We start from the raw sequence: 19559 nt of genomic DNA, 5'->3' as shown, positions 1-19559 counted from the left end.
TAACTCAAATCTTTGCTTCTGGGGGTCCCTGGAGCAAAATATTTTGAGATGGGGGGGGGGGGGGGACCACCCAATTTGGGTGGTCCTTGGCATGAAAAAAGTTTGAGAGCCGCTGATATTGTAACAACAGTTACAATACAAACAAGTTTTAAAAAAAAACTGTTAGGATTTAGAAGACAAATAGATGTCAAATCCCCAGAAGCAAAGATTTGAGTTAAAAATGTTTGCTTTATAAAACATTTATATATTCAAAGATTTGCACAGATTTTCACGATTTCTTTAAAAAAAGAATAGCAGATCTACAAGCTCGTAGTGTGGCACTCGGTGCCGCGCTATGAGCTTGTAGATCTGCTATTTTTGAATAGCCCAAAGTATAAAATAATGGTTACAGCTATACAAATCTAAAATGACACAGTATGCGTTTCCGGATTCAATGGGCTAATGTGGCACATAAGGAGCCCAATACTATACATTTAGGGCTAGGCCTATATGCTTCTGGTAATATTATTGGCCGTTCATTTTGTATGTCCATGGCAAATGATAAAGTTTGACAAAAATGTCCCTCACAAGCTGTTTAGTATCTGACATCAATGGGTTGTGTCTGTTTGTGTTGTCATAGTGGTCAACTGTTCGGACCCGGGCCAGGTGGAGAATGGCGTGCGTCAGTCCGGACTCCGTTACCCAGAAGTCTTCAGCTATGGTGTCACTGTGGCGATCCACTGTAAACGAGGCTTCTACCTGCTGGGCTCCGCTCTTCTCACCTGCCTGCACGATGGACGCTGGGACCGACAGATCCCACGCTGCCTAGGTACTGTATGAAAAATGGGGGTTACGCAAGTATAAGTACCAATACCACAATGTAGAAATACTCCGTTACAAGTAAAAGTCCTGTATTCAAAATGTAAAGTGCAAAAGTATTGACATCAAAATATGCTTTAAAACTAAAATACTCATTATGTAGAATTCCCCATTTCATTCAAGTGTTTCGTTTGAAATGTTTTCATAAAGTGCCCCATCGTGACGCTTTGTGAGCTTGTAGATCATCTATTTTCAAAAAAGACAAAGTATACAATAGTGCTTAAATTGTTAACTGTATGTTTTGTATTTTGTTTTATTTCTGTGTTATGTCAAATGTGTGTATGTGTTGCATACATGGCTGCTGAGTCGCAGCCATGAATTTTATATTTCAAGTAATATTGTGTCGTCGTATATCGTAACAATAATCTAAAGTAACTTGTTGTAACTACGGGTTGTCAAATAATTGTAATGGATTAACCCATTCAATCCGGGAACGCATCCGTGTCATTTTAAGATTTCTTTTGCTATTCAAAAATAGCAGATATACAAGCTCATAGCGCGGCACCGAGTGCCCGCTATGAGCTTGTAGATCTGCAATTTTTTTGAAAAATCATGGAGAATGTTTGCAAATCTTTGAAGATATTTTTAAAGCAAACATTTGTAACTCAAATCTTTGCTTCTGGGGGTCCCTGGAACAACATATTTTGAGATGGGGGGTCCTCGGCCAAATACATATCTAAAAATGTTTTCTAAGTCCCAACAGTATGTTGCTATATCAGTGGTGCTCCAACCTTTCCATGTCAAGGACTCCCAAAATGATATGTATTTGGCCGCAGAGCCCCATCTCAAAATATGTTGTTCCAGGGACCCTCGCCAGAAGCACAGATCGGAGTTAAAAATGTTTAAACTTTAATACATTTACATTTTCCACGATTTTTCGTGGCACGCGGTGCCACGCTATGGATTAAAAAGTACATCATTTGCCTCTGAGATGTAGTGGTATAAGTAAGCCTTGCCGAGCCATGCGGCCCATAGGGTAGGAGCCTATCTCCTGTTTCTGAGGCAGCTTGATGTACAAGTATACACCCCCTGGACATGACGCTAGTATGTCGCAGGGACTTCATGCTGAGTGCCAAGCAGGATGGCATTGGTAATTTTTAGAGCAGTGGTTCTCAAACTTTTTCATGTCAAGGACCCTCAAAATGATATATATTTGGTCGCGGACCCCCATCTAAATGTTTTGTTCCAGGGACCCCAGAAGCAAAGATTTGAGTTACAAATGTTCGCTTTAAAAAAATATATATTCAAAGGTTGGCACAAATGTTCACGATTTAAAAAAAATTACAGATCTACAAGCTCATATCGTGGCACTCGGTGCGCTTGAGGAGAGCTCTGGATACAATTATTGTGATGCTATATTAACACATTTTGCTGGTAACCCCCTGGAACCCCCCCCCCCCCCCAAGGACCCCTGGGGGTCCCCGGACCCGTCTTTGGTGTGGCCCGGCCGGGCGATCCAAGCCCGACCTCCCAGTCTCAGGGCGGACTCTCTAACCACAAGGCCACTGAGCTCGTTGAGATGTTGAAAATTGTACTTGCACTTGAGTAAGGAGGAGTGGAAAGAGAGAGATGGACATATGGATGAGACAGCATGAGAGGATAAATGAGAGAGAAACCAGAGAGAAAAACGAAGATTAAAAGAGAGAGAGAAAGAACAAATTATTCCACACAAATAAGATTAAAGTACATCCCCTTCCTTTTTATTAGAAGAGAATCCCAGTGACTAATAGATCAAACTTTTGCCGTATATATATATATATATACATTATATTCTCTATTTGCTAGGGAAAGGTGTGAAATAGCTTGAAGAGGCACTGACTGACTTGGGGGTGAGATAGAGATAGAATGAGAAAGAGGTGTGGAAGGGAAGAAAGGAAGTTGAGGAGAAAAGGGGAGGAAAGTAATCATAAAAGAGAATGAGAGATGTGTGTGTGTGTGTGTGTGTGTGTGTGTGTGTGTGTGTGTGTGTGTGTGTGTGTGTGTGTGTGTGTGTGTGTGTGTGTGTGTGTGTGTGTGTGTGTGTGTGTGTGTGTGTGTGTGTGTGCGCGTGCGTCCGTGCTTACATGTGTGCATGTGTATTGAAAGCCAGAGGCATGTGTGTGTCCCTTGGGGTGACGGGCTTTATTGTCAGAGAGCTACCTGGCAGATAGAAGCACAGAGATTAAACTAGAAAGATGGGATGGGATTGGGGGGGGGCAAGAAAGAGAAGGAGAGAGAATGGCTGATACATAGACAGACAAGAGAGAGAGAGAGAGAGAGGGAGGCTGTTACACAGAGATACAAAGGAACAGAATACAGAGGGAGATGAGAAGGATGCTGTTTACAGGGAGAATGAGGGGCAGAGATGTGCATGGTGAGCATGATAGCTCCATCAGACAGCTTGGAGTTGGTTGGACTATTAGGCCCCAGGTTTTCAAAGTGGGGGTGGCCAAGGGGCGCCAGGGGGGCCAAGGTATGTAAGTATATTCACCTTATTCTTGGCCCTTCTCCAGGGCGGCGCCATTGCACTTTTCAAAAATGAATATTTTTGAAACATTTTAACACATTGACTGCCATCGGCTAATCTCAGAACGTCCATCGTAGTGCCAAGCAATTTCTTACCTTTTTTGTTTTTTTGATTCCGTCATAGGCCCCGCTAAATCCGTTTAAAATCCGCGTTCATTTGGTTCGACACAAACACGGGACCCTACCGAACAAAACGCTGAAAACCGTGCGGCGATCCGACACTGCATTCTGGAGAACGAGAGGAAAACGCTAAAATGGTGGATGCGGTGAGAAAAACAACAAGCCAGAGATAATGGCGTCCAAAGTTGACCGCTAGACAGGAAACGGAGGCGGGAGAAAAACCGGAAACAGTATTATTTCGTTTCCGGTCCGCCCACTTCGAGACCGGAAATGCAAAAAAAATCCGGAATCTGCACCTGCACGATTTAACATGGGAAAACTACGGGACTACGGGCTACGGGAACGGCAGTTAACGGTTGGATTTAACGGCCCGTAGGACTACGGGCCTGGCAGTGGATGTGTTAACAACACAAATCTTGTATGAGGTCCCTGGCACCAAATATTTTCTGATGTATTTGTCCATGGACAAATAAATATTAATCTGGGGGTCCTTGACATGAAAAAATGTGGGAACCACTGGTTTAAAAAACATCAGGAAGCAAGCCCAAATAAGTAACTACTGGATATGGCAACACTGGTAAACAGGAAACCCCTTGATATGGGGCTCCCCACCCCGCTACTCCCCTATGTGGGCGTGGCCAGGTGAATAAATATATACATTTAAATTAAATTCTTGTGCCAGTTTAACCACTTACACATTTTCATCCCTATTGTGCACAGTCAAGTCTGGAGTGTTAATTCAACTCATTATAAAAGTGGATGTGAAATTACGAGTTAACAACATGAGCTGATCATTGGACATTGCGTTTGATGAATCTGTTGTTTTGCATCACCCGTGGAATGAAAAACATGATCGGACAGTTTATCCGGAATGGCAAAGAGCAAAGCACAGAAGCGGACGAAAATGTACGAAAAATACTTAAAAAGATGCAGAGAGGAAAACAAAGGCTTGCGAGACAGTGAGTTCTGTGTGGAGAGGATTACATTTCAGAGACAAGGTTTTGAAGGGTTGCGGGGGGGAGAAGAGAGATGGGCCGGGGGTGATATTGGATGACTAGATATTTGGCAGAAATACAATATCGCCACAGTTCCATATCGGCTGCGTCCCGCTCAATCCCCGCGTCCTAACCATTTGACACAGGTTATTGATTTAGAAATGGTATTAGCCTTCAGGTTTCCACTTCCATAGCAACGTAAACAGAGGCAGAGCAGCAGTCCGCTGTGGGAAGGAAACAGATTGCAGAATGCTGTGATTGATCAGATACTGATCAGAGTGAACCATTAATAATAACAGTGTTTAGAGAGCTTGCTGCACGAGTCATAGGAGGAGAGCTCTGCATGAGGGAGACATGCTTTCACTCTTTCTTTCTCTTTCTACCTGTCTTTCTCACTGCTTTATCTGTGTTAACGCACGGGATACATACTGTCGTTGCTGGGAGGGATGGCCCTGGGGGGGTCCAGGCCTCTGGTTTTGGTATCCCCTCCTCCAGTCATCAATGTTTATGGTCGATGGGGATATGTTTCATCCTGACCTACAAGCTTGTAGATCAGAAAGCTTGTAGATCAGCCAATTTAGCTTTTTGTCATACAAAGAAATATATTAAGCTTAAGTGGTTAATTGTAAATCAAACTCTTTTATAGACAAAATGCACACACAAACACTTCCCCTCTGATTGGTCTTGCTCTCTCTCTCTCTCTCTCTCTCTCTCTCTCTCTCTCTCTCTCTCTCTCTCTTAGTTTAGCAACAGGCTAGCTCGCACGCACACACACACACACACACACACACACACACACACACACACACACACACACACACACACACACACACACACACACACACACACACACACACACACGCACTGTCCTTTCTACCGCTTGTATTGTAACTGGACATTGGTGTAAAGTAACTAAGTACTGTACTTGTACAATTTTTTGGTATTTTTACTTTCTTCAGAATTTACAATTCAATACTTTTACTTCTACCCCACTACATCTCAGAGGAAAATATTGTACTTTTACTCCACTACAATTATATGAAAACTTTAGTTACCAGTTGCTTAGTAGATTTGGATTTATTATTACAAAACACACTGTTTTGAAAATAGCAAATATACAAGATACTTTTGTACTTTTACTCAAGCACATTTTGAATACAGGACTTCTACTTGCAACAGAGTATATCTACATTGCAGTATTGATACTTTTACTTAAAAAAAAAAAAAAAAAAGAGTATTTTTTCCACCACTGTAACTAGACACATACACTAAGGGTTATAGTGACTAACCCATTCCTCAACCTGTCTTGTGTCTCATAGCCATCTCCTGTGGGGACCCCGGCGTGCCTCCCAGCGCAGTGCTGTCTGGATCCCGCAGCTGGACTCACGGCTCAGTGCTGCAGTACTCCTGCCTGCCTGGAGGTGTGCTGGTGGGCAACGCTACGCGCCACTGCCAGGAGGACGGCACATGGAGTGGAGCGCCGTCATACTGCACCGGTAAATATAGGCTCTCACCCGTGATCATTGTTGTTGGGCAGAAACCTGGTATGTCCAAAACTGTTACCTGTTAGGAAATGGAAAAGAGAGTCCGTGTTCAGTGGTGCGTTTGAGCCTGTAGATTGGCTATTTTGTGCGACACTCTCGTGTGACAAAGTAGGGCCTTCATTTACGAAAGACAAAGTTGAAACAGGGAGATACAAGGTTTCTGCACGACAGCAATGATTATGTAAAATGACCTGGTGAGCCGTATAGAGCTTCTCACAACCAGGGCATTTACTCAGTCACTTGTGAATTGCATTCATTTACACACACACACACACACACACACACACACACACACACACACACACACACACACACACACACACACACACAGGAACTGGTGGCATTTTGTCACAGTACTGTTGAGTGTTGACCACTTTCATCAGCTTTAAAACCATTAAAAACTGCTAAAATAACTGTACAATTAATCTCAAAAAGCAAGGCAGCAGATAAAATACACACATGGAGGATAAAATAAAAAGGACATTCCGCAAACTTTTGTTTGAACAGTAGTGAGTTTAGGTTGTTGTCAAAGGGTTTGGGAGCTACAGTATACAGCAGCGGTTCTAGAAAGTGTTTGCGCCCCCTCCCCCATCTGACCACTTAACACGGCAGCCTAAGTGTTCAGAGTTAAGTTTTTTTATTTTTATATTAATGTTATTTTATCAATGAAACATTTGTGTTTTACCAATTATTTGGGGGCCCACTTGCAATATCCTCGCGGCTCACCAGCGCTGAGCCACACACAGCCTGATGATGTAAGCTTATGTGTGAGTGAGTGCTCATAGACAACCTGGCGGCGTGGTGGATCTTTTAGAAAGTGGGCGGGCAGGCGGCTGACTGACAGGGGAGAGAGCGGGAGACGTCGCTCAAGGTGTCAAGCGGTGTGTAGCAGCAGCCCTACGGGAAGCCCCGCAACATGGCATGTGATAATTTTACCCAAACTCAACATCATCTGTCTCTCCAGCTGAAAAGCAGCAGGCTTCACCCCGCTGGCCTTGAAACGCTCCGCACTCAGCAGGACGGCAGCCTCTCTCTCTCTCTCTCTCTCTCTCTCTCTCTCTCTCTCTGTGCAGCCCCAGGCCTCATTGAGATGCAAGAGAACTCGCTGCCGCTCAGAGTTGGAGCTTCTTAAATTCACAAATCCCCCTGTCGGATGTTTAAGCTGCTAATATTGTAACACCCACCATAATGCTATAGGACAACACACGGTGCAGCTTAAATGTACTGTAAGGTACAACTCTGCAGCGTGTGTGTGTGTGTGTGTGTGTGTGTGTGTGTGTGTGTGTGTGTGTGTGTGTGCGCACGCGCGCGCGTGTTTACGTATGTGTGTCTATGTGTACTAGTACATTGTGTGTATTCTGCTTGTCTCTTTACTTTTGTGTGTGTACAGAAGGGGATACCAAACCTTTCAGCTCAAGACCTAATTGATACATTTGGCATCTCCCCGGGATCCAAACTTACAGAAATGCATTATGAATTATTAACCACTTAAGCCCCATTAATTGTGAAAGTAGCCGATCTACAAGCTCACAATACTGTAGCGACCCGGCCTTAACTTGCTCCTCCAAGTGAGCTGCCTCTCTTGGCGTTGCTTGTTACCTGCCGGTCTGCCGAGCTGAGGACTGGGGTTCGATTTGTGCTCGGTGCACGAAGCACTACAATACGTACTTTGCAGAAAATGCTTGACAATCTTTTGAAATAAGAATGTAGGAAACCCATAAACATGGCTCCGTGACCCCAAAATGGGTCCCGACCCAGCATTTGGGAAACACTGGTGTACAGTATACCAACTCTTACAGTATGTCTATCTCCCAGGTGTCAGCCCAGGGGTGTGTGGAGATCCAGGGGTGCCCCCCCACGGTGCCCGCCTGGGTGGAGAGGAGTTCAAAACCAAGAGCCTGTTGCGCTTCAGCTGCGAGGCGGGATACAATCTGATTGGCTCAGCCGAGAGGACCTGCCTCCACAACGGAACCTGGGGCGGCACGCAACCTGTCTGTCAAGGTGAGCAAGGATGGACACTACACAGCTCACACATGTTAGCATACACTACAATTCTAGTGTTCTGAAGCAGTATAGTTCTCAAAACCTTTTCATGTCAAGGACCCCCAAATGTATTAACGTATTTGTCCGCGGAAAATATTTTGTGACATGGACCCCCATACAAGATTTGTGTTGTCAAAAAAATAATTAAATATTCCAATTTCTTCACCTTTTTTTCAAGATTTTTTGGGAAAAAAAATCTGCATATGTCGCATTGTGACGCATTGTAAGCTTACAAATAGGCTATTTTCAACTAGCCGATGTATATTTAGTTGAAAAACTACTGAACTACTGCTTTAGAACTACTGTTTTAGAGCAGCTGGCGTTCATTTACTTGGGACCGCCGCCAGGAACCCCCTCAAGGACCCCTGGGCATACCCGGAACCCCACCTTGAGAATCACTGTTCTATAGAGTGTTGATTTAACCGTTTGAACCCTACAGTAGCATATCTATTCTGTGGGGAACATTCGACGTGTCGTCGCAACTCGACACTTTGTGAGCTTGTGGATCGGCTGTTTCCGGTGAAGAGATTTGGTGTTAAGGGGAAACAAAGAGCGGAGCAAGTACAGAGCCGATCCCGGTCAACTAAGTATAAAGGGTTCAAGTGGTTAATTACAGTTAATGTATGTTAAATCGGTGTTACATTTGAACTCTGAGAGTTTACAAATGAAACCAAATGGACCCTGTATGGGTCGGGTCCATTTGGATTTCATTTCAGTGACATTGACACTCAGGATTTTACTGAGTTGAGTTTTCAGGGCAATGCAGTGAAGGTCAGTCTACACACAGTATCAGATGCTTAAAGTTTATGGGAAGATCCGAACCATTTCTTAATGACATGTTCATAGTCAGCATGAATCGTGATGATGTAGCACTGATTAATAATAGTAGATGAATATATGCTCCTATCAGATCATGTTTCACTTCAATTATGCCTATTCTATTACACAACCAGTTAATCTGTGTTACTTAAAGATGTGTGTGTGTGTGTGTGTGTGTGTGTGTGTGTGTGTGTGTGTGTGTGTGTGTGTGTGTGTGTGTGTGTGTGTGTGTGTGTGTGTGTGTGTGTGTGTGTGTGTGTGTGTGTGTGTCCTTCCGTGCACGCGGAAGTGAATGGTTTTTTTTGTGTGTTTCTGTGCGTTCAGTTTATTTACGACCTTCTAGAGTTGTTTCTCATTAAGCTAATTGTGTTTTAAGGCTGATTCAGAAAGAAAGAGACATCCATCATTGAGACACATAGAGGCACACAAACAGTTCCCCACACACACACACACAATGCCACACAGAGAGAGAGAGAGAGAGACACACACACACACACACACACACGCACACACACAATGCCACACACAGAGAGAGAGACACACACACACACACACACACACACACACACACGCGCACGCGCGCACGCATGCATGCATGCACACAAAACCATGCCACAACACACACAGATACACAGACACACACACACAACCATGCCACAACACAGTCATACACATATCTACAACACACACAGAGATACACACATACTGTGTAGCTGTGTAGCCATGCCACAACACAACACACATACACCCACACACAGATACACGCCCCTCCATTCTTCCACCACTCGTGCCTGGCCATTCTCGTGTGCACAGGCGCACACACGCAACACACACAGTTCAACCCAGAGCTTTTAAAGGCTCTAACTAATGAATCCATTCAATAGGTGTTTGATTGCTAATGCCTGTCAGCTGTCATGAACCTATTAGCGAGATGTGCTGTGGTTGGTTGCTAATGCCTGTCTAGCCTGTTAAGTGGATGTGCTGTGCCAGCACCTTCAGATCGATGGATCACTGGTTCAGACCAGAGACCACAGATAGACACTATCTGGCTGTTGGAGCGGCGAGCTCGTCGCTGTCGGGCGGAAACCTCGTATGTCCAAAAGCGTTACTTTTCAGATAACAGAAAAAAACTATCTCTGTTCCAAATGGATAGAAAGGCCAGTTGTAGTTCTTAAACTTTTTCGTGCCCAGCACTCCCAAATTGATATGCATTTGGCTGCGGGCCCCCATCTGAAAATGTTTTGTGCTAGGAACCCTCAGCAGAGAAGATTCATGTAAAACATTTTTTCTTTTTTAAGTTTCCAAACATTTTTGATATTTTTCAAAAACAATTTTAAAATAGCAGATGTACAAGCTATTTTTAATAGCCAACGTATAAATGGATAAAGTGGTTAAAGTGTGATGCTACATTAACTACTTTAGCTAGGGACCCCCTGGAACCCCCTTAAGGACCCCTAGGGGTCCCCATGCAGACCCCACTTTGAGAACCTGATTTAGGCACAAGCTCTTGTTAATACTTTTCATCAGTGAAATATTTATCAGACCCAGCACTTTCACTTAAAAGGAATTAAAAATTAGCAAATATAGCAGATGTACAAGTTCACACCGTGAGCGGCTATTTTTGTCGCTTTTGTGTGACACTGTAGTGTGACAAAGTAGGGCATTCATATATAAAAAAAGAAAAAACAATATAAAAAGTTGAACTTATGGAGATACAAGGTTTCTGCCTGACAGTTAGTTCCCCTGTGCTGCTACAGGTATTGATGAGTACCTGGTAATTAATGGTTTCATCTCTCCATGATCATCTTATGGAGTGCTCTGCGTTATCTTTGCATCCAGCCTTTCTTTCAGTAATAGAAGGATCGATACGGCTGGAACACTTGAACGCATTGCTTATCTTGCCTGTGGCAGTGATTGATCTGAATGTAATACCAAACACATTTCAGTCACTAGCTCACACAGCTGGAATGTTCTTGATGTTGCCAAGGATCAAAATACCAAACTACCTCTCATTAGCCAGGATCTCTAGCCAGGTTTTCCCCTCCAACCTTTGTCCTGTGGTAATCCTCCCTTTAAGGCAGCCAACAGTCAGTGGTGGAGGAAGTAGAAGTAACTAGCGATGCCACAACATGTTATTGAGGAAAAGTACAAAGGTACTGCCTTCAAATATACTTACAGTACAGAGTAAAAGTACTCTTTTTTTTTTTTTTAATTAAACTATTTAGAAAATATCAAATCTACAAGCTCACCACACATTGCATAGTGTTGTGTGCTTGTAGATCGGCTATTGTTGAATAACCAAAGCATAACATAGAGCTTTAATTGGTTAATGTACGTACGTAATGTAATAATAATCTGAAACTGCAAAGCAACTTGGAGTAACTTGGAGTAAAAAGTACAATATTTTCCTCTGAAATGTAGGGGAGTAGAAGTACAGAAAAAGTATTGAAAAATGTAATTACTCAAATAAAGTAAAAGTACAGTACTCCGAAATGGTACGTAAGTACAGTACTTGAGCATACTTTCCACCACTGCCAGTGCCAGCAGTAAGGGCTTGAGTGACAGCAGTAAATTATTAATAATTGCTCATGTATATTTTATGATTCTGCAGCGGTATCGTGTGGTAACCCCGGCACCCCGGCCCAGGGTAGAATAGTCTTCAGCGATGGCATCACCTTTGGCAGCTCCGTGGCTTATGCATGCTGGGAAGGATTCAAAACATCAGGCCTCACCACCAGACACTGCACTACTAACGGGACGTGGACGGGACTACCACCTGACTGCACTGGTAGGATTTTAGCTTTATTTATCCTTATTAGTATTGCTATCATTGATGGTGTTGCTATCAGGGAATAGGGCAGATGCCGCGGCATTATGCCGCTGCTGGTCTCCGAGCTCGCCTCTGCTGTTATTATTTTATAGCATTAGCAACATTATTTGCCTTAGTATTAGTATTAGGACTAGCAGTACTTAGTATTCGTTAGTAGCAATATACAAAAATACTAGTAGTATAAGATGTAGTATAATTATTAGATTAATTATATTATTTTAGAATTATAGAATCATTATTATGGAATTATTAGTGCTACACAGGCAGCACCCTACTCGGGGACAACCCTAGTCGGGAGCGATGTAAACCGGGAACTAGTTGGGAAATGGGAATTTATGCTCCACCCGGTTTTGCTATATCAGTTGTACCTGTTGTCAGTGTACTCGCTGTACTCGCTGTACCCGTTGTTAGAGTACCGAGTGTGGTACTAACCTGCTCGGGAATGATGCAGGACGGTAACGATGTAAGTTGGGAATGAAACCTGTTTATGCAATACCCATTGTAGTCTGAGTACCTGTTTGTACCCTTTCTCAGAGTACCCAGTGCGGTACCCACTACGATCCATCCATCAACTAACTTATGGAGATATGGGAAAGTCTGATGTCTTCAGAGACTGCTGACGTCTTGTTGATGACGTACATGATATGCGAATGGAGTTCCACAAACGCTACCACTTGTATTGGTGCAGCAATGCAATACAAGTGCTGCAACCCCACCCCCCAAACACACAGAAATTTGGTGCGTCTTCTACACTGACTGCTCGGGAAGACAGATAGATACAGATATTTGTGGTTTTTCGGTTACCGGAGACAGTTGGTCCGATGGAATTGCCACTCACCACTGCACTCCACCCACGGTCATCATCTGGGACAAATGCCAAGTTTGTCCTTCGGTCGGACAGTGCCCGAGTTAGGCTCAGGACACACAGAGGATTTTGCAATTTATAGATGGATAGATACAGGAGGTGGTTTGAGGAAGATAAATTGTTTGGACAGATGTAAGGGGGGGTAAACAGAGATATCTTGCAGGAATTAATTTTCAGACTATGGTGGAGTCTGCAGTCTGACGGAGGTGGAAAGATCAATACTGATATGATATCTTAATTCAATTTACAATAAAGTGAGTTGGAACAGTTGGAAACAGCAAATACTGATGAGTAAAAAAGTAGGATGCTGGTATATGCAGTAGAACAAATTAAGTGCACATAAGCTGGAGATGTGTTGTGGGGGTGTTAGACTGTTGTTCTAGGCTAACACCTTCCACTTTATATCAAAGCATTTATCAAGCATTCATAAATTACCATACAGAAAATAAAAGCATAGTCATCTCTTTTTCACTTCTTATGAAACAGCTTTTCATAGTTTGAACCTTACTGGGCTGCCCACGCCAAGCTATTGCTTTAATATTTGAGTTACAAGGTTTTAAAATAATTGTAACTCAAGGCAATGGCAGATTCCACACCACAACTAAATTATAACGACAATATCAGTGTTCCTTACTTATTGCCTTTTATGCCGGCTGGCATGCAGGGCAGCAACAAAGTATGCCCATTCCTGTCTGTTCTGGGGCAGTGTCTTTAAAGTACCCCAGGTGTGATGCAGGGTCTTCAGCCCTCCCTCTACTGTCCTACGCCAGGTGTTCTTGGGTCAGCTTCTTTTACGTTTTACGTCTTGTTGTCCTGCTCTCTAACCAATCCATTTCCATCGCCTTGTCATAAGGATGGTTACCTATTTACACAGACTGAGAAGATGTTGGTTGGATGTGGTTTTGGACCAGAATATTCTCTGTATTTTTCCTAGGCTTTTGGTGTGAAAGGTTGACAGTTTGTGGAGATCAACATTCTGAACCGTATAGCAAGGTAGACAGGACACAGCTCTGGTACAGTCTCAACTTGGTGTTGGTGTTGTACTGGGCCGACTTCCAGACATTGTTAAGCCTCTGTAAGGTGTTTCTGGCCTTGCTGAATCGGCTTGTAATGTCACTGCCTGCTCCTCCAATGTGACTGACAATGCTGCCTAGGTAGCTGAAATGTTCGGTTGTGGGTAGGTTCATTCCATCAATTATGTGTGAGAGACCAATGCTGCGTCATCTGCAAAGACAAGGTCTTCCAATTGTGAGATATTCCAATTGTCGAAGTTGGAACATCAGTGTGGATGCTCACATAATTTTTCGTTATATGGAAAGAGAACGTGACGTCACACCATTTAAAGGTGTAGTGAAATGAAAAATATGTTTTTCACACTTTTAGAGCATATCCGTGGTCATCATATGGGCATACCTAACAATAGATGCCAAAAAAAATGAAAAAAAAACATTTTTGTGTATTAAAGTATCTAAAGTCCCTAAAAAGCCAATCTTAATTACTTCCTGTAAACGAAAACGTGCTGCGTGATGACATAATACAGCCTTCACGAATATAAATGAATCTTGATTACATGCACCTGTTTGATTCCCATAGCTGCACGTTCTTCAAACACAGCTGATTTTAATTACAGAGATACTCCGTTTTAAATCTCATTGAAGATGAGTGTATTACTCATTTTAAACTTCATCTGCACACTAAAATATGTATCTGAAAACATTATAGGTTAGAAATAACCAGGTAGTAGCAAACGTGCTTCACTGGCCGTCTCTCTCTCACTTGTAAACAAACACTAGCCGTGTGCCAGCACGGCTGAAGTGATTGAGATCTAACGTCCCATAGCCTGAAGGGATGGGACCTTCTGATTGGTTTAGAGTCGTTGAGCCGACGTTTCGGGCTGAACCTTCAAAATAAAATGACCGAAAATGTCACTTCAGTGCGTCTTTAAAGTACTGTAATAGCTGAAAGCCTCAATGGACAGGGACGGGGGGGCAGATGAGTGTCAAAACAGAGGTTTGTTATTCCATACTGTTTAGCTGTAATTGGCTCCCAAAATGTGTACCCCCCCCCCTCCCGTTAACGTAACATCCAATCAACCCCAACTTTTAATCATAAATTATGTTGAGAAGCCTTTATAGAGTGCACTGCCAAAAGTGGCACAAATGTGAAAAGTTTTACCGTATGGGGTAGAACAGCTATTTCCCCCTCAGCTTTATTGGTTCCTGATGGCTGCAGCTCATGACTTACACAGCCCTGGGTTAGGCCACCCAGCCTGGTAGAGATATGCGCTCCGCAGAGTGTCCCTTTCTAGTTATAGTTATCGTGCTTGGTGTGAACGGCCCCTAAGCGTAATCCACTCTCTGAAATGAACTAAAAGTAAATTACTATTAAAAAAAAGTTTTTCTTTTGCACCACATCTGCTTGAATCTCTCTCCACTGTCTCTCCACTCCTAACCCCGCCACCCCTCCCCCCACACACGTTTAGTCATCGGCTGTGGTGACCCTGGGCCAATAGCCAACGGGATCTATTTAGGAAGTGACTTCACCTTCAACCACACAGCGACGTACCGATGCAACCCCGGTCACATCATGGAGCCTCCCGGACCAGGCCGGAGCACTCTGCTCTGTGGCAAGGACGGGTCCTGGAACCAGACCAAACCCAGCTGTAGGGGTAAGACGCAGAACCCAAATTAACGAGATAAGTCGGGCAGAAACCTCTTATCTCCATATTACATTTTTTTGTGTTTTTTCGTAAATCAATGCCTCACTTGGTCATACTACAGCGTCACACAAAAGTATTAAAAGTAGCAGATATACAAGCTCGAAACGCTGCGCGAAGCGGCGCGATTTGAGCTTGTATATCTGCTACTTTTGCTATTTTTTTTTATTTGAATTCTGAAAGTAACTGTTTTGGACATATGAGGTATCCACCCGGTAGAGACGTTATGTTAATGTATGACTGGCCTTGAACTGGCCATGACATAAGATCCACCCAAGGCCAGGTTGTCTTCACACACAGACAAAAACCCCTCTAATAAAACTTTAACAAGACTGAAAAAAGCAGAGTGATAAAGCATGAAGAGGGTGAAGATATTTGCGATTTTGAAGGCAATTACTGTGTGTGCTCATTTGTGGGACTCGTCCCAGCCTGTTGGTTTGGGAGTGCAGGTGCCAGGTGGTATCGGTGTTGACATTTTGGAGAAAATCCTTTGGTGGCTGAAAACTCCCATTCCAATTTCCCAGTTACATACCGTACATTTATAACACGGCTTGGTTGAATGCTTGATTCTGATTGGTCAATCCCTGAATTCGATGGTGTGTCATTTCTTCATAATGACCGATGAGCTCTATAACAGACCGCTGTCTAATCAAAGGCTTAGATCACCTGCTCATATCAATCTGCGCTGCTTGATTTTGTGCTGTATCCAGCATGACAGCCATGTAAACAAACACACAATGTCATTTACAACTACACGTTGCTCTCACGAATGATTTTGAAAAACGTTTTTAGTAACCGACAATTAGACAATGCAGTAACCAAAAATGTATTCTGTTTGATCAACACTTCCTTGTTTTCCGAGGCGACCGTCAACACTTATGGAATTGCTGTAAACAAGGAAATACTTTGTTTTGTTGTTTCTTTTGGGTCAATTTATTGATTTATTTATTAAGTAGCCGCAGTGTTGGGAAAGTTCACTTAAAATATGAACTAGTTCAAAGTTCAGTTCACAAATTTTAAAATGAACTAGTTCAAAGTTCAGTTCATAATTCAAAATTTTGAACTAAAGTTCATGGTTCAAAAAATGAACTAGTTCAGTTCTTTTTCGTTCTTTTTTTTCAATATATATTAGTGCTGTCAGGCGATTAAAATTTTTAATCGCGATTAATCGCATGATTTGTGTAGTTAATCGCGCGATTAATCGCTTATTAATCGCATATTTTTATTGTCTCAAACTTGAATGATTAACTGAAAAGCAGTGCATTGTATTGTATTGTATATGGAGCAGGATGAATCCGAATCTATTATTTATTATTATTACTATACTTTTATTTTTTATCCAATACATTATAAAACCAATGTTATTTATTTAATTTTCTTATACATTATATCCTCTCTGGTGTACATACACAAAGCACCCTATATTTATTATTTCCAGTGGTGTAAAGTAACTAAGTACATTTATTCAAGTACTGTACTTAAGTACAATTTTGAGGTACTTTTACTTTACTAGAGTATTAGCAGTTTTCAGTACTTACTTACTTCTACTCTACATCTCAGAGGCAAATATTGTACTTATTTTTAATTATTTGAAAACTGAAGTTACTAGTTACTATGTAGATTTTGCAAATACATGAATCACTTCAGCCCTATTTAAGTTTTGGCTATTGGAAAATAGCCGATCTACAAGCTCACAACCTATACCTCTATGCTCACAACAGGTCACGGTGCGACACAGTGAGCTTTTAGATCTGCTATTTTCTAAAGATTTTCATTCATCTTGGTGGGAGGCCTACTTTTCTTGGACGCTTTTTTTCTCTCTGCCAAAAATAGCAGATCTACAAGCTCACAACGCGTCGCGCTGCAACACGTTGTGAGCTTGTAGATCGGCTATTTTTGGCTTATGTTCCCCCCATCTGGGGTTCATGTGGTTAATACTAATGTAATGCATAATAATGTAATGGTGTTTTAATTTTTCATTCATCTTGGCGGGGGGGCGGAGAAAAGGTCTGTCGGATTAACGCATGCCTCCCTGTTGTAACATCCCAAACTCATTTCGCCGTTCCGCGGTGTTTACTTTATTAATTCAGCCCAGCTTCAAGTTAATTTTGTCGGCAGTGAAGCCAAGGAAACAACACCGATACTTTGGAAGAGACACAAGTCAACTTCCAAATGCTTGTGGCCGGGAAATGAGCTTCGCAGAGCGGATAAAGTGTCAGCTCTTCGCCCTGGCCGAGTGGCCGTAACTGTCTGTGCTGTTCACTAGCTGTCGCTGCAATGAGACTGTTCACTCGGAGTCGGTCTCCGCGCTGCGCACATGAATGTGAGACGCCGCCTTGCTTTTCTCTTTTTTTGGCTGATGGTGCGTTCAAGACGCCTCGGAAACACAGAATAGGATGAAATACAACATGACAAACCGATGTAACCATGGAATTTTGGGACACTCTTGAACGAAGTTTGAACGAAGAGAGAACGCCGTTCACAAACGCCAGAATGAACGCGTTCACAATAACGTTCATCTAGCGGATATACAGTACGTTCAGTTCACGTTCGCCCAAAATACGAACGAGTTCATGAACGATCGTTCATTGAACGCGTTCAGGCACAACACTGAGTAGCCGTGTAATAAGCGGGATAATTGACGGGTCGCTGGTCATTATTGAGAAATAAAACCCTTCAGGGTGATTAGGCACCTCCGCTGCGCGTCAATTATCCCTTGCATAACACATTTCAGGAATCCCACGTATCTTCAATCCAATAAGTCACTATCCCGAGAACAGCAGCATTTAAACAGGAAGGAGGTTCGTTCCTGACAATGTAGGTTGTAACTTAAACAGCTCTTTCAGTAAGTGGCTGATCAGAGTTAAAACATTGTTCCATGGGACTTTAACAACAATACCAGTGTTGTGTTAGAGTGTATTAAGTCTGACATCCTTCCCGCCAGCAGTCTCCCACGAACAGTGAAGAGAAATAAAAGTGTATAAAATAAAATGCGTTGAAATGAAATGAATGTTTTAGACTGGCCCGTAGTTAGAGTTTAGTGGTCTAGTACAGTAAAAGGGAATGTTTCCTGAGATCTGTGCTGCCACTGTTTCCCACAAACAGCAAAATCTCCTGCTGGCTCCTGCAGCTGCTGAGGCTTTGAACTGAGATGAAAAAAAAAAAAATCAGCGAGCTGGCAGAGACACTACAGAGAGAGAGAGAGAGAGAGAGAGAGAGAGAGAGAGAGAGAGAGAGAGAGAGAGAGAGAGAGAGAGAGAGAGAGAGAGAGAGAGAGAGAGAGAGAGAGAGAGAGAGAGAGAGAGAGAGAGAGAGAGAGAGAGAGAGAGAGAGAGAGAGAGAGAAACTTGGAGGCAGATAGGAAGTGAGTGACTTGAATGGTGGGGAGTGAAGTGATAGAATAGAGAGGAGGAGACTGAGGGATGAAGGAAGAAAGGAAGGAAGAAAGGTAATAAGGCAACAGAAGGGATGGGAGGAGGAGAGGAGCTTGCTGTGATGGACCCCCCCTCCCCCATGTCCTACTCTCTTGTTTTGTTCTTTATTATTTATTTATTATTTTCTTGTCACCTCCATTTTCTGTCCAACTTTCTTTTTTTCTGTTCAGCTCTCTTTTATGTCCTTTTTTGTTCCATTCTCTTATTCTCTTTTTTCCCTCAACCATCATTCTCCTCTCCTCTCCTCCTCTCCTCCATCTTTTCTTATCCAAAACAAACCTCAAACTATTTTACCTTCATAGCTACACACACACACACACACACACACACACACACACACACACACACACACACACACACACACACACACACACACACACACAGAGGTCCATAATGTGTGTGTATTCTGCACAGTCAAGAGAGACATCCCGAGTGTTAATTGAATTCTGAGAGTGAAATAAACAGACTGGTATGGATGCGTTCCAGTGTTCAATTAACACTCAGGATTTTGCTACAGTATGTAGGGAAGAGGAAGAAGAAGTGAGGGGGATGAGATAAGGTTGGAAGGGAGGATTTAATGAGTGGAGGAACAAACAAACTAGCAACAGAACAAATGTAAAGGGCTGGTGGAAAGAACAGAGGAGGAGACGCAGCGATACATGGAGGGGGAGCAGAAGGAGAGAAGAGTGAGATAGTGAATGAGAGAGGGAGGGAGGAAGGAAAGAATAGAAGCCGTGACATTGGGAGGTAGTGGGGGGAAAAACTGAGCAATAATAAGAGATGCTCAAATCTCCAGACGAATTTCTAAGCCCCTACGCGTATTCACAGCA

General features: G+C 42.9%; 1 protein-coding gene across 1 annotated transcript in view; it reads left to right on the top strand.

Moving 5' to 3' along the window:
- Positions 1-19559, top strand: part of LOC311051108 (CUB and sushi domain-containing protein 1-like) — a gene marked incomplete at its 3' end in the record, with an annotated part of 707106 nt that overhangs the window by 655917 nt on the left and 31630 nt on the right. The window contains exons 58-62 of the mRNA XM_084065507.1: positions 620-808; positions 5798-5974; positions 7838-8023; positions 11496-11672; positions 15062-15247. Coding sequence (XP_083921633.1) covers positions 620-808; positions 5798-5974; positions 7838-8023; positions 11496-11672; positions 15062-15247 — 915 coding nt within the window. The remainder of the gene's footprint in view (positions 1-619; positions 809-5797; positions 5975-7837; positions 8024-11495; positions 11673-15061; positions 15248-19559) is intronic.

This window comes from Gymnoscopelus microlampas (genome assembly GCF_963454915.1).
Source record: "Gymnoscopelus microlampas genome assembly, chromosome: 1".
NCBI classification, from domain to species: Eukaryota; Metazoa; Chordata; class Actinopteri; order Myctophiformes; family Myctophidae; genus Gymnoscopelus; species Gymnoscopelus microlampas.
Note: the sequence above shows the minus strand (reverse complement) of the source record. Positions and strands in the feature narration are given on the sequence as shown.